Genomic DNA, 15,039 nt, shown 5'->3' on the forward strand with positions numbered 1-15,039 from the left:
GTAAGAGATTGCAATTCCCAATTCGATTGGCGTTTGCAATCACCATCAATAAAGCTCAGGGCCAATCTTTAGAATTGTGCAATTTAGATCTAGACACAGATTGATTCTCACGTGGACAATTATATGTTGTGTGTTCTAGAGTCGGCAAACCAGACAATCTCTATATCTGCACACACAATGGAACAACAAAAAATATTGTATATCCACAAGCATTGTGAAATTAAACATATTAGAAACTTACACTTTCTCTTTTCTTTCTTTTCCATTTAACCAGACTGGGCCACAGCAACGCGTGGCCAGGTACAGCTAGTTAAATAATAAATGAAATCAAATCTAATTTAGTTTTATTTTGGTCTGCTCCCTACAGCTTGGAGTGTAATCCTCATCCTGGAAAAGCTTAGAATGGCTAGTACAGTGATAGCTAACCTTTTTTGCTATTGTGGGGCAAAAGCGGGGGGGGGGGAGTGCGCACATGTGCCCACACCCATAATTCTATGTACTCTCCCCTGTGCATGTGCGCGCAACCCCCACTCCCCCCGCTTTTGGCACATGATGGCATGGTGGACCTGTTTTTCGCCTTCTACGGGGTCCAGATCCTTTCTAAGAGCCTGGGGAGGGCGAAAACGGCCTTCCCCACTCCCCCGGAGGCCCTGTTTGCCGACTTCCAGTCACCAGAAGGTCCGTTTTTTGCTCTCCCCAGCCTCCAGAGCCTTTCTAGGAGCCTGGAGAGGGTGAAAACGGCCTTCCACACACACCCCAAGGCCCACCAGAGGCCGAAAACAGCCTATTTCCCAATTTCTGGTGGGCCCAAAAGACCCAAAAATCAGCTGGAGCTGAGTTTACGTGCCCACTGATATGGCTACACGTGTCACAGGTTCACCATCAAGGGGCTAGTCCATAGGTCTGGAAAAAAAATGCATCTCTGTTTTAGAAAATTGAAATATTTCAGAAGTTTAACATGTTCTAAACACATTCCTTTTGAAACGTTTTTGACATAATCTGCAGTTTGTCTGCAAACAGTCCCTCTTCCATCGAAGCAGCTGTATTCATGTCCAAGGATAATGTGGAACACTGATTCATTTTGCTCTTTCTTTTAGGTGTGTTCTTTTGTTGCCCTATATTATAATGTCATTATGGCATGGAGTCTTTTCTACTTGGGTAATTCTTTCCAGTTTCCCCTTCCATGGAGTGACTGCCCAGGAGCAGAAAACGAAACAGCTACAGGTAAGTGGGAACACAAAAAAACAAAAGCATTTGTCGTTTTTCAGGTTTTGTATCACAGAATCATGCTGCTTTTAACAAGGATTCCTCCATACCATTCCCAACCTTGAAATATGGGGTGGAACAATGGTTTAACCAGCTCTTTCCCTACTAATTAAGTTCCAACTTCTCCTAAGGCTCTTTAAAATACTGATATCAAAATATCAGCAGTTGGTTGAGTAAATCAGTCCCAACTGTGTTTTGACCATTACAGGTAGTCCTCAACGTACGACTATGATTGAGCCCAAAATTTCTGTTGTCAAGTGAGACATTTGCTAACTTAATTTTGCCCCATTTTGAACCTTTCTTACCACAGTTGTTAAGTGGATCGCTGCAGTTGATAAGATAGCAACATGGTTGTTAAGTGAATCTGGCTTCCCCATTGATTTTGTTTGTCAGAAGGTCGTGAAAGTTGACGCAGCAACGGTCATAACTATGAACCAGTTGCCAAACATCTGAATTTTGATCACATGGTCATCGGGATGCTGCAAAGGTTGCAACTGTAAAAAACTGTCTTAAGTCATATTTTTCGGTGCCATTGTAACTTTGGTCTCTAAACAAACTGTTGTAAGTTGAGGACTACCTGTATAGATTGGCTCTAAGCAGATTTTTTAAATTATTTTTTCCCTTCTACAACACATTACAATCATTATATCAACATTGTTATGTCATCATATCTGTACATGTATATAATATTTCGCTTCTATATTTACACACCTTTATACACAGTTCTATATGTATTTATATATGTTTTTCGGCTTAATTAATTTTCTTGTTTTGCAGCCATTTGTACCAATTGTTCCAAATTTCATAATATTCTGACTATTCTTTATCTTTTAATTTCAGTGTTAATTTGTCCATCTCTGCACAATCCAAAGTTTTTTTTTTATCACTAATTCATCCGAGGGGGCATTATTTTGTTTCCAGCATTGGGCAAATGCTATTCTAGCTGTAGTTAGCAAATGTGTTAATATATACTTAATTTTCTTTGTATATTTCCCTTTGATTATTCTCAGCAGAAAGATTTTGGGTTTGTATTTTATCTGTTCTCCTGTAATTTCTCACACCCATTTCCAGATTTTTGTCCAATACTTTTGTGTTTCCGGGCAGGTCCACCATATGGGATAAAAAGTCCCTTGTACTTTTTTACACTTCCAGCAGGTCGGCTTCATATTTGGGTACATTTTAGCCAATCTTGTTGGTGGTAAATGCCGATAAAACATTTTGTACATATTTTCTTTAAGTGCTGCTGATCGTGTTAGTTTATAATTTGTGTTCCAAATTCTTTCCCAATCCACTAGATCTATGTTGTAACCAAAGTTTTTGGCCCACGCTCTCATGCAACCTTTAACTTTTTCTTTTTCAAAGGTTACTTCTAATAAATATTTGTAAATTTTCGTTATGAGTTTATTTTCCGGGCCAATTAAAATTTATCTATTTGTTGTAATTCCGTGCATATTCCATATTCTTTTACATCTTTTTTGTATCTCGATTGTAGTTGGAGATATGGCCACCAATCTATATTTATATTTTGCTCCTTTAATTCTTGATTTGTTTTCAAATTCCCTTGGCTGTCTAAAATTTCACTATATCTAACCATTTTCGATAGATCTAGTGTATTGGGATGTGTCATGGCTTCCATAGTGGAAAGCCATGTTGGTATTTTCATGTAATGTTTTTCTCTAATTTTATTCCAGACCTGTATCAGTGCATCTCTAATATAGTGTCTGTGAAAGTATTTTTGTTTCTTGTATAGATTGGCTCTAACTCAGCTGTGTCTAGTCCATTGGCCACATGTGGCCCTGGACAGCTAGTAATGCATTCCCACAAGATTGTAAACTTTTATTATTATGTGATTGATATACATTAACTATGTTACATACATTACATGCAGCTCAAGACCATTTCTCTTTACTCAGTGTGCGGGGCCAGAAGGTTGGACACCATGCTTTAATTCAAAGGGAAAGCATATGATTTTGATTCAAAATTTCTAGATAGGCCTGAGAAAAACACTTTTAAATCACAGAGGGTGGACAAAAATGGAACAGACTCCTGGTCTGGTATAAGTTAAGCATATACTATACCCGTGATGGCGAACCTGTGGCATGCATAGCCATTTGTCTGGGCACGCAAGGCGTTGCCCTGTCAGCTGGCCAGCACACATGTGCATGCTGGCCAGCTGACTTTGGCATTCTTTTGAGGCCATTTTTCACCCTCCGGAAGCTTTAGGAGCTTCCCTGAAGCTTCCAGAGTGCGAAAAAACGGCCCTACAGGCAAACTGGAAGTTAGGGAACGTACTTCCGGTTTGCTCGTAGGGCCGGTTTTAGCCCTCCGGAGCCTTCAGGAGGCTTCCCTGAAGGCGCCGGAGGGCAAAAAACAACCCTATGAGCAAACCGTGTGCATAGCATTATGGGTATGGCACGCCCACGGACGACCCCCCTGCACTTTCCCCGCTTTTGGCACACAAGCCACAAAAGGTTCACCATCACTGTACTATACAATGTAATCTAAACATCTAATACAGCTAATCTAGGAGTGGAAGATTGTAAATAAACCAGTAGTCTGAGCTGGAACACAGCAATCTTTTGAGTTGATCTCAACGTCCCGTCCCCCACCCATGCCATGAAATGTCATACCTAGATGCAAAAAAGGAGTTAAATAAAAATAGTTTGTATACTATATGTCTTTCTTTACAAATTGTTTAAGTAAATTAACAGTGATTCTCCACTAGGATTGTCATACTTGGACTGCAGAAATCTAGGCAACCATTAAAATAGTATTTCTCAACCATGGCAACTTTTAAAATGAAAGGATTTCAACTCCCAGAATAATCCTACCAACATCTGGCTGTGGAATTCTGGGAAATGAAGTCCACACTTGCCAATATTGGGAAAACTGGAATACAAGTATTAAAGAATATGAAATTGATACAAAAACAGTTGCTGCCATCTAGTGGTCATTTAGATCTTTGTCATTTAGATACATCTTTGTCATTTGGCTCCATGGACCAAACTCTTTCTACAGTGTTTATGAGTTATGAGCAAGTCCTATTTAAAAAAAGATCCCTTGCAATGTTATTTATGGCTTTCTCTTTTATTGTTGTTACTATTTTATTATTGTTAAGTCGTATCATCTTAAAATAGTCAAACTATTATTCTGTATAATAGTTCTGTATAATTATTCTGTATAACATTGTAGATTCCTGGCTTCCAATGTACAATATCTATATGCTAAATAAATAAATTGTCTGTTTCTTTTGAAATACATAAAAGTAGAAACTTTTACGCTTACAGGCACTTGTAGCTCAGAACCGAAGCTGAGGAATTTTAATGATAAATTGCTCTTTATTCTGAAAAAAGTAGCAACGAGCAGATATTGGAAGAGAAATTTTTTTAATGGTACTTTTATTACCTTCGTGAAAAGGCTCAACATATTTTATCTGTTCACCCTGGAAAGTTGGCACAGCACTTGAATTGTTTAGGAAAAAATTGCAAGAACTAGAGACACATTGGAAGCTACCTGAGGGCAAATAGGCAATTAGTCCATCCATCCAGTGTCTTACACCCAAATAGTATCAGTCTTTGCAGATTTCCAGAGATGAATCTTTCCCAACCCTGCTTAAGTGTCAAGAAATAGATTATAATTTGAAATTGAGACTTTCTGCATGCTGAAAGGCATTCTATATCTGCAGTCTGGGAAAATACATTTGACTGCATCAAATTACAGTACATTTCAAGGGCAAACAGTTAGTGTAGGAACTAAAGACTGAAGGATGCAAGCCTCAAAATAGAAAAAAACCTCATTGCCTTTTCTGAAAATACTTCTGCATTTACATATATGGTTGGCTAGAGTTAGTGAAAGAACAGTGGCTGTGCAAATAAACCTGCCTTTTGCTCATGTTTTCTGTACTTGCTAAAGTCAGTTTTGTAATCCTTGCAGTTCTAAAATAACACGGAACTGCCATGAAATGAGAAAAAGAAACATCCATTTGGTTGAGAGACATTCTGGAAATCTCTTATGTTTAGATCAGGGGTATCAAACTCGATTTCATTGAGGGCCTCATCAGGGTTGTGTTTGACCTTGGGGGGACGGGGGGGGCATGGCCAGCTTGACTGCACTCATATTGAAGGCACCTATAGTGACCCAAGTGCCCTCCCAGCGAAAACAGGTTCCCAAGCTCTGTTTTCGGCTGCGATTGCCTCCTGCAACCTTCTGCCAGCAAAAACAGAGCTCGCAAAGGCCCTCCCAGGCTCCATTTTCACTGGCAGAGGCACTGCAGGCCAGTCCTTTGCTGTTTCCAGGGCAGCCCCGCGGGCCAGATCTATGTACCCCTCGCGATCTGGCCCCCGGGCCTTGAGTTTGATAACCCTGGTTTAGATGTACTAGGCATGTGTAAACTTTATCCACAATATTCCAAACGAAATGTCCTGTTTTCTTTATTACAGCATTATTGGAAAAAGAAAAGCTGGTCATTTGCCCCTAACTCTAACAGACTCTCTTTTTCTTTCTCGTTCTCTCCCTCCCTCTCTCTGTTTTCAGTCACAGAATCTGAATGCACAGACAGTTCTCCCACTATCTATTTCTGGAACCGAAAGGCCTTGCACATTACCAACTCCATAGAGGAGAGTGGGGGTCTTGACCCAGCCCTTGTTGGCTGCCTCTTTGCTGCTTGGATGCTGGTTTGTCTCGCCATGATCAAAGGCATTAAATCTTCAGGCAAGGTAGGTTGTGTCCGCTCGTCTGTCTTTACACAAAAATATTCTCTCGGAGGCTTCATATGGGTAGCCTTCGGCCCGCAATTATGGTCATAAGCCAATCCAGTCTACAAGCGGGACACCACTTTATGATCTGATTTGAGGCAGCTAAGGGTTCATTGAGTCAACGCAGTGGTCATTAAATGAATCCAGTGTTCGCAATCGGTGTTTTTTTGTTGCAAATTGGAAATAAATGCTGGTTTCTAGCAAAAAAACAGCAAATCATGGTGACATGACTTCAGGACACCCCAAACTGCTGAAAATGTAGACTGCTTGCTGAGCATCCAATATATGATCACTTGATTTTGGGGGTGGGGGACACCAGAACTTCAAATCGAGGCTATGTAGCCCTGGGGAAGACTGTTGTAACTTCAAACAGTCTCTAAATGATGGGGCATAAATTAAGGAGTACCTGTAATTGATATCCCAACTATTACCTTGCATATAGTTTTCTCTTCTTCAACCTAGTAGCCCCTAGATACAACGGACCAAATTTTCATCTTTGCTAGCTGATATTATGGCTGAGGAAATTTGCATTTACTTTGGGATTTAGGGAGAAAGGGAGTTGGGGGGGGGGGGAGGAAAGAAGAGGAACCAAATAATCTGGATTATAGACTGAATGAGGGGAACTGTGAATTTTTAAGTGTGGATTTTTAATCTTGTATACTGCCCAGAGTACATATGAGATGGGCAACTATACCGATAGTCCTTGACTTTCAACAGTTCGTTTAATGACCGTTCAAAGTTACATTGTCACCGATAAAAGTGATTTATGACCCGTTTTCACACTTACGACCATTGCAGTCCCTTTTGCGACCTTCTCAATGAGTGAGCCAGATTCACTTATCAACAATTTGACTAATTTAACAACTGCAGTGATTCACTTAACAAGGGTGGCAAGAAAGGTCATAAAATGAGGCAAGCTCACTTAACTGTTTCCCTTTAACAACAGAAATTTTGAGCTCAATTGCAGCTGTAAATCAAGGACTGCCTGTATAAGTTTAATATACATACACACACACACACACACACACACACACACACACACAGAGCAAAATACCACTCATGCAGAATCATGAAATCTCCAGAACCATAAAGCCTACAAACTTGAAATTTGGCACGTATGTTCCTATTGGCTTTTAGGTGCTCGCTAAGAAAGGATTTTTCAAATTGATTATCAGACCATTATTACTTTTATATTATTATTAATACGCTCTGATACTAAGGATTTAGACGTTCTACTCCCCCTCCTCACCTGGAAAGAACTCTGTTCCAACTGCCACTTGTATGTGGGCGTGGCCAGCGCGTGACTCATCCAACCTGCAAGGCATGTTGACATGAGAGAAGAGGATAAGATAGAGGCCTCTGGAGCAAGCCTGAGGGAGAGAAGGAGGAGAGGAGAGGGGAGGAGCCCAATCACATAGTTTCTTAGCGGAGTACGGGTATCCAGCTAGTAAATAAATAAGTAAATACATTTGTGGGAAAGAAGCTGCAGAAACATGAAAGCAAAATTTTACCCTTGTGTATCAATAATGCCTGCCAGCATGATTCTCACCATGCCTTGATTTTTACACTCATTTCCACCATATCTTCTCTCCATTCCAGGTTCTGTATTTCAGCTCTCTGTTCCCTTATGTGGTTCTCTTCTGCTTCCTTGTACGTGCTTTGCTGTTAGAAGGGGCAGCTGATGGAATCAAGATCATGTTCACCCCTAAGGTAAGAGACTCTGACCTTGGGCGCCATCCTGATTTTGAAGGATAGGCGGTCCACATTATCACAATTGGGACCAGAATTTCTGTTGCTTAGCAAAGCGGTTATTAAGTGAGTCGCGTCCGATTTTACAATTATATTGCCACAGATGTTAAGCAAATCATTGCAATTGTTAAGGGAATCATGCAGTCCTTAAGTTGACCAGCTTCCCCATTGATTTTGCTCGTCAGAAGTCAGCTGTGAAAGTTGCAAATGGAGATCACATGACTTCTGGAACTGCTATAAATACATACTGGTTGCAAAGCGCCCTAATTTTAGTGATGTGATCATGGGGATGCTGCAGCCAAAACTTACGTCTTGGCTGCAGCATCCCCGTGATCACATCACTAAAATTAGGCACTTTTTTCAGTGCCTTTGCTGTACAGAAAAATGACTTATGTCATCCAAAAGGAAGTCCAGAGAAAATTAAAATCAATTGAATAAGAAAACATCCCAACAAAGTGTACAACATCTATTCTAACCTAAGACCTGAGTACTGAGTTTAAAGGCTCATTTAAACAATCCTGCAAAGGTGGTGGTGGTGGTGGGGTTTCAAATAAACCCAGGTTGGGATCAGCGGTAGGATTCACTTACCATAATTTTTGGAATATAAGATGCACCAAGATTTTGAAGAGGTAGATTTTTAAAAAAAGGTTTTGCACTCTACAGACCTCCCAAACCCTCTGCACGCCTCGTTTTTTGTGAAAAAACGGGGCATGCAGAGAGTTTGAGAGGCCTACAAAGTGCTCTTGGGGGTTGGGGGCAAAAAGAAGCAAAAAGCGAGCCCATTTTTTGCTAAAACATGGGGAATGTTTTTAGCCTTTAGAAGGATTGTAGAGTGCCCCTGAGGGCTGGGGAGGCAAAAACGAGCAAAAAACGGCCCGTTTTTCACTTTTTTCTTTTTTGCTCTCCCCAGCCCTCAGGAGCACTCTGAAAGCCTCCTAAAAGCTATGCACGGCCATTTTTGCGAAGGGGGCGGTGTTTCAGGAGGCCAAAAATGCTGTATTCAGTCTATAAGACGCACCCAGTTTTTCACCCTCTTTTTTGGGTGGAAAAGGTGCATCTTATACTCCGAAAAATACGGTACCTTCCTTACCGGTTGGCAAATGTGAGCGTGCGCATGCGCACCGCCTTCTGTGCATGCACAGTGCTTGTGCATTATGCCGGGGTGGGGGTTAGGGGCGAAGCCTCCCACAGCCACTGCTACTGGTTCACCCGAACCAGAGAGAACTGGCTGAATACCACCTCTGGTTGGGATGGTATTCTGTAGCGCAGATCTCATGTCAGAGATGGGTCCCATCAGATGACATTGTTTAATTGATGGGACTTGGAGTATGCTGGCTCTGTCAGGCTGTATGGAATGGGCAGAAATAGGCAATCCCTCAAAATCCAATTCTTATCCCGTATAGCAGTGTTTCTCAACCTGGGCACTTTGAAGATGTATGGACTTCAACTCCCAGAATTCCCCAGGCAATGTAGCTGGGATTTTATAGATGATAACCAGCACCTTGAATTGCATTCAGAGGCCTGCTGGCCTGCAGTGCAACTCACCAAGCAGAGGTGTTACCTGGGCCTGTCCATTGCTGTCCATATTGCCGCATTCTGGACTTTGCAGCTTCCAGATAGTCTTCAAGGGCAACCCTGTGTGTAATGCATGGCATAGTCCAATCATGAGATGACCAAAACATCTTGAGTTTTTTTATGCTTTTCAGCACTTGAGAAAAGGGCCACAGGTGCAAAAATGTGAAAAGATGCCTTTTGTCCCTTCCTCACAATATCTTACCTTTCCCCACTCCCCAAGCTGTCCATTTGGGGAGATATGCAGGTCTGGCGTCAGGCAGCCACCCAGGTGTTCTTCGCTCTGGGCCTGGGCTTCGGCACCATCATTGCTTACTCCAGCTACAATCCTCAGCATAACAACTGCCACATCGATGGGTTAATTGTGTCTTGCATCAACTTCCTTACCTCGGTGTTGGCCACACTGGTGGTTTTTGCCGTGCTGGGTTTCCGAGCCAATGTGTTGGCGCACAACTGTGTTGTAAGGTTAGTGTCCACCTAACTGTTGGTTAAAGGGTGACAAATACAGTCAAGAGCCGTGGTGATGCAGTGGTCAGAATGTAGTATTGCAGGTGAACTCAGCTCACTGCCAGGAGTTCGATTCTGAGTCAAGGTTGACTCAGCCTTCCGAAGTGGGTCAAATGAGGTCCCAGACTGTTGGGGGCGATATGCTGACTCTGTAAACACTTAGGGTGGTAAAGCACTGTGAAGCGGTATATAAGTCTAAGCGTTATGATCAGATACTAAGTCCTGCAAGAAAGAATTGAGTGGGGCTATGATACGCCTTTTCAAGTACTGAAGGGGAGAAGGGGAGGTGTAATAGCAGAAGGTACGTCCTAGATTGATTGGGCTTCTTGGCTCCATGTGTACCAGATATAAGTGGGACAAGTCTCATTTACTCCCAGAAAAATCTTGTCGTGGCATTTTTCAGCCATCCCTCCTTTTCGTGGCATATTGGATTTATAGCTAGGTACTCCCATGTAACACCGTTCCTGCGCGAGCTGCACTGGCTGCCTGTGGCTTTTCGGGTGCCACAGGGACTCCTCCGGGTACCTTCCGCTAAGCAATGCGGGCGGGCGGTGCCCAGGAGTAGGGCCTTCTCTGTGATGGGCCTAACCCTCTGGAATGACCTCCCCCCCGATATTAGAACTACCGTTGATCTCCGCTCCTTCCGTAAGAAACTCAAGACCCACCTGTTCCGACTAGCCGGCCTGGCCCAATTGTAATCATAAGTAACATTTATTACTGACCTTCCTGGATGGCTTTTTAAATTTTGGGGTTTTAATTGGTTTTAGATTGTTTTTAACTATAAATTAGTTTGGGCTAATATACAGACTGTATGTTTACGTTGTTTGTCCGGGTTTTTCGTGTTGTGCTTTGTTGTTTTGATATATGTACTGTCTGTACACCGCCCCGAGTCCCTGCGGGGAGAGGGGGCGGTTTATAAATTTAATAAACTCAAACTCAATAGCACCCATGGCTGTTAACTATCTTGCAGTTAAAATGGCTTGACTGACTTTGTCCCCTTTATGCTGCTTATGAGAGAGGCAGGGCATTTCACAGCTTGAGATATTATTAGATATTATTATGGATATTATTATTATAATGGTTCATTGCACAGTCAGCCAGATGTTTAGACCACATTTGGCATTTTTATCCACCTATCAAATCCTTCCCAAGGATTTGGGCTAGGATTAGCCAATAGCAATAGGCAATCCCAACACATCAGGAGCACTGCTTAAACACCATTGGAATTGAAAAAAAAATCCAGCAATCAATTGCAAAAAACAGCTTTACTCGAAAAAACTTGTCTCATGCAACAATACCGGTTGTTTGATGGTTTTAAAAGGTATTGTTGCATGATTTAAGGTGTTTCGAGTAAAGCTGTTTTTTGCAATTGATTGATGGATTTTTTTTCAATTCCAATGATGTTTAAGCAGTGATCCAGATGTGCTGGGATTGCCTATTGCTATTGGTAATGTCTTCGCTTCCTTTTGGCACAGTCATATTCTTGTATAGCTAAAATCAGCCCCTCTCTCTGTTTCTTCAACTTTCCTGCTTTTAGTCATTGTCAGATCTTGTTATCTTCTTTGCCTGCTGTGGTGTTTTGTGTGTGTGTACTGGCCATGTAATTCTTTGCCTTTCCAAGTCTCTTCATCTGGTCTTTCTTGTAGGCCAGTTTGGTCTTTGGTGTTCAGTAAACATTCATAGCGCACTAGCTTCAGCACATCTTCTTCACTATCCTTCAAATACTCTTCCCCTTTTCTCTTCTTCAATTGTCTGGTGTACTTAGGACATTCTATGTCCACCTACGCTCCTTTGCTAACTTGTGAATGTCACTGTGAGGTTGATTTTTCTGGTCTTCCTATCCAGAACTTTGAATTCTTCTTGAGTCAAATCCATTATTACAGCTGTGTATTTAATGATAGGATTTGCTCAGATGTTGATTGCCTTGATAGTATTTCTTCCACTGAGTTTGGATTTAAAGATCTTCTTCACTCTCCTGATGTATTCACTTCCATATTTTTTTACTTTAGTGTGCTTAATGATGTCAGTTTTAAGGATATTTGTAGTGCCCCTCATCCAGATTCTTGTTGTTAATTTCCATAGTGCATCTTGATTCTTTGAGTTTTCTCTATTTTTTCCTTGCTGATGGTAAGAATGACATATTTGCCCAGTCCAAACTCCATTGCAATATCTTCGCAGTATATAGAGTCATTGCTGAGCAACAATTCTATTTCACATGGTATTTTTCCATACAACTTCAGATCATCCATGTAAAGGAGGTGAGATAGCCTGGCAGATTATTATTATGGTTGCTTCTAACCGTACTTTTTCATTTCTTATTGCAGCTGTCCCCAACCATTTTAGCTTGGTGGCCTGCCCCAGCAAGTCAGGGAGGGGAGGGGTGAGTGGCAGGCACATGCACACACACACACAGCTCCATTTGTGCGAGCAACTGGTGCGTGCAGCCCCACTTAATGAGAATGAAGGTTCGCACACGAGCGGAAGATACTTGTGCTTGTCATGCAAATGGAGCTTCGTGTGTTTGCAGATGACATACCGTGACGGGTTTTTTCCCCTTCGCGGAGCTGGGGTGGGCGTGGCCTGCACATGATGCATCTGGCCTGTGGGCCGCAAGTTTGATATCCCTGCCTTATTGGACACTCCTTATTAGAACTAATGATCAGTCCATGAAACACAAACACGTATGTATCTATGTATCTATGTATGTATGTGTGTGTGTTACAACCCCTGGTATGCCCAAATATGAGAGGAAGCTCACTATTCCCTCTTTCTGTCCTTCGGCTCATTACAGAAAACCATCCAGGCAGAAAACCATATTTTTATTTTTAATGTTGCCTTTTTTATATTTGTGTTGTATTTGTGCTGATAAATAAATAAAGGGAGACTAGTATAGATCTATTTCAAGCTATTTAGCTCTCATCAGCTAGCCATAGCCTTACTGGGATTTGAACCTGGGCTGTATTAGTGAGCTTCCTCCCATATTTGGGCATACCAGGGTTTGTAACACAAATACATACCTATTTCCCTGGCTCAGCTGATAAGGAGGAGAGCCTGTGGCTCCCTTTATTTATTTATCAGCACAAATACAATGTGTGTGTGTGTGTGTGTGTGTGTGTGTGTGTGTACGTACGTACATACATACATACATACATACATATATTTACAGCACTTTCTGAATGCTTTAGAAATGTCAGCATATTTCCCCCAACTATCTGGGACCTTATTTTACTGACCTCAGAAGGATGGAAGTCTGAGTCAACCTTGCGCCAGTCAGGATGAAACTCCTGGCTGAGGGCAGAGTTAGCCTACAATACTGCATCCTGATTACTACGCCACCAATTAGCTTGCAACAGTTTAATCTCTACCTGGAACCCTCCAGATGTGTTGGACATCAAATTCCACTGTTGTCACCCAACCTATTCTTGAAATTCCAATGTTGCCTCCAAGCCTTGGTTGCCCAACCATGGCTAATGTCTTCCAGGTCACTGAGTTTGGGCTTTTATGTTCTGTTTGGGAGTCCATGTGTTTTGTAACCTTTCTACTGTATGTTTATTTGTTTGGCAGAAATGCAGACCTTTTGACAGAGCTGGTGAAGAATGGCTCCCTCTCGGCTGTACTTCCTGCAAACTTGACTGAATTTTCACCTGCTCAATACAGCAGTTGGTATCAGGATCAATGGAATGATACAAAGAAGCAGTTGGAGGAGTGGAAACTTGGTGACTGCCGTGTAGAAGATGAAATGAATAAGGTAAATAGGTAGACAAGGGATGGATTCACAAATCTGGCTAACCATAGATCATTCGAGATCATGCTGCTAAACCATTAACCAGGATCTATAAATCCGAGTGGCTAAGTTCACCAAAAACCAAAACAGCAAAATTATGGATTGGAATGATGTGTGTGGACCCAGTCTTGGCTGGGCTGAAATCCATCCTAAGAAGCAAAAAGCTGCATTTGGGATAAAAAGAAGTCAAGCTATTGAGCAGACATGGCCCTGCATAGATTATGACTTGCCAGTCAAAACATAGCTTTCCAGTTTAGCAGAGTGTTTCTCAACTTTAGCAACTGCAGACTTCAACTCCCAGAATTTCCCCAAGCACCTTAGTTGATGTCTTCAGGATATGAAACTAGGGGAATGCTGACTGGAGAAATCTTAAAGTTGAAATCCCCACATCTGGAAGAGATCCAGATTGGGGAAGACTACGCAGTGGCTCAGTGACTAAGACGCTGAACTTGTTGATCAGTAAGGTTGGCTGTTCAGCAGTTCGAATCCCTAGCGCCGTGTAACGGAGTGAGCTCCCGTGACTTGTCCCAGCTTCTGCCAACCTAGCAGAATGAAACCATGTAAAAATGCAAGTAGAAAAATAGGGACCACCTTTGGTGGGAAGGTAACAGTGTTCCGTGTGCCTTTGGCGTTTAGTCATGCCAGCCACATGACCACGGAGATGTCTTTGGACAGCGCTGGCTCTTCAGCTTTGAAACACCCTTTAGAGTCAGGAACAACTAGCACATATGTGCGAGGGGAACCTTTACCTTTATTAAGTTTTCCATATGCTTTAAATTTGACATTTGCTACAGTTCCTATTGTCCATATGTCTTTCTCTTTCTCCCTCAGGGTGTGGAAGGGACAGGCCTGGCCTTCATCGCCTTCACAGAAGCCATGACCCTGTTTCCAACAGCCCCCTTCTGGTCTATGCTTTTCTTCTTTATGTTGCTCAATTTAGGGCTGAGCACCATGTTAGGGAACATGCAAGGAATCATCACTCCTTTATTGGACAACTTCCAAAGCCTCCATCGTCGGCGGACGCTCTTCACAGGTACCCCAAAGGGGCAGTCTTTATTCACCTGGGGCAAGGCCAAAAAATCATGGATGTGTTATATATACCACAAGGGCTGGGATTTTAGGTTGCGGTATTTTGGACTCTACAGAATATAGGAGGCTAAGCAGGTGGTAGAATTTAAAATATTTTGCAAGATGAGGTGAAAGGATTGCAGATTCAGAAGAATGAGTTGCATTTAAAATGGGATGCTAATAGTGTTGATTGTTGATGGTGCTACTTCAGGGCTGAAATGCTACCAGTTTGGACCAGTTTGCATGGCTTCGTCTCCGAGGCTTGCCATTGGTTGAAACGCGCATGTGTGCCAGAGCGGGAGAGTCTCTGTTCTCTGATTGGCTAACCGCAGGACTGCC

The 15,039-nt window shown here is 42.2% G+C and overlaps 1 protein-coding gene across 4 annotated transcripts in view; it reads left to right on the forward strand.

The window, feature by feature from the left end:
- Positions 1 to 15,039, forward strand: part of SLC6A16 (solute carrier family 6 member 16) — a 46,897-nt gene that overhangs the window by 21,492 nt on the left and 10,366 nt on the right. For all 4 annotated transcript variants that reach the window (XM_081971353.1, XM_081971354.1, XM_081971355.1 and 1 more), the window contains 6 exons: positions 1,098 to 1,224; positions 5,800 to 5,981; positions 7,620 to 7,730; positions 9,565 to 9,806; positions 13,413 to 13,596; positions 14,464 to 14,665. In XM_081971353.1, coding sequence (XP_081827479.1) covers positions 1,098 to 1,224; positions 5,800 to 5,981; positions 7,620 to 7,730; positions 9,565 to 9,806; positions 13,413 to 13,596; positions 14,464 to 14,665 — 1,048 coding nt within the window. The remainder of the gene's footprint in view (positions 1 to 1,097; positions 1,225 to 5,799; positions 5,982 to 7,619; positions 7,731 to 9,564; positions 9,807 to 13,412; positions 13,597 to 14,463; positions 14,666 to 15,039) is intronic.

This window comes from Natrix helvetica (assembly GCF_964273705.1).
Source record: "Natrix helvetica genome assembly, chromosome: Z".
Lineage (NCBI taxonomy): Eukaryota > Metazoa > Chordata > Lepidosauria > Squamata > Natricidae > Natrix > Natrix helvetica.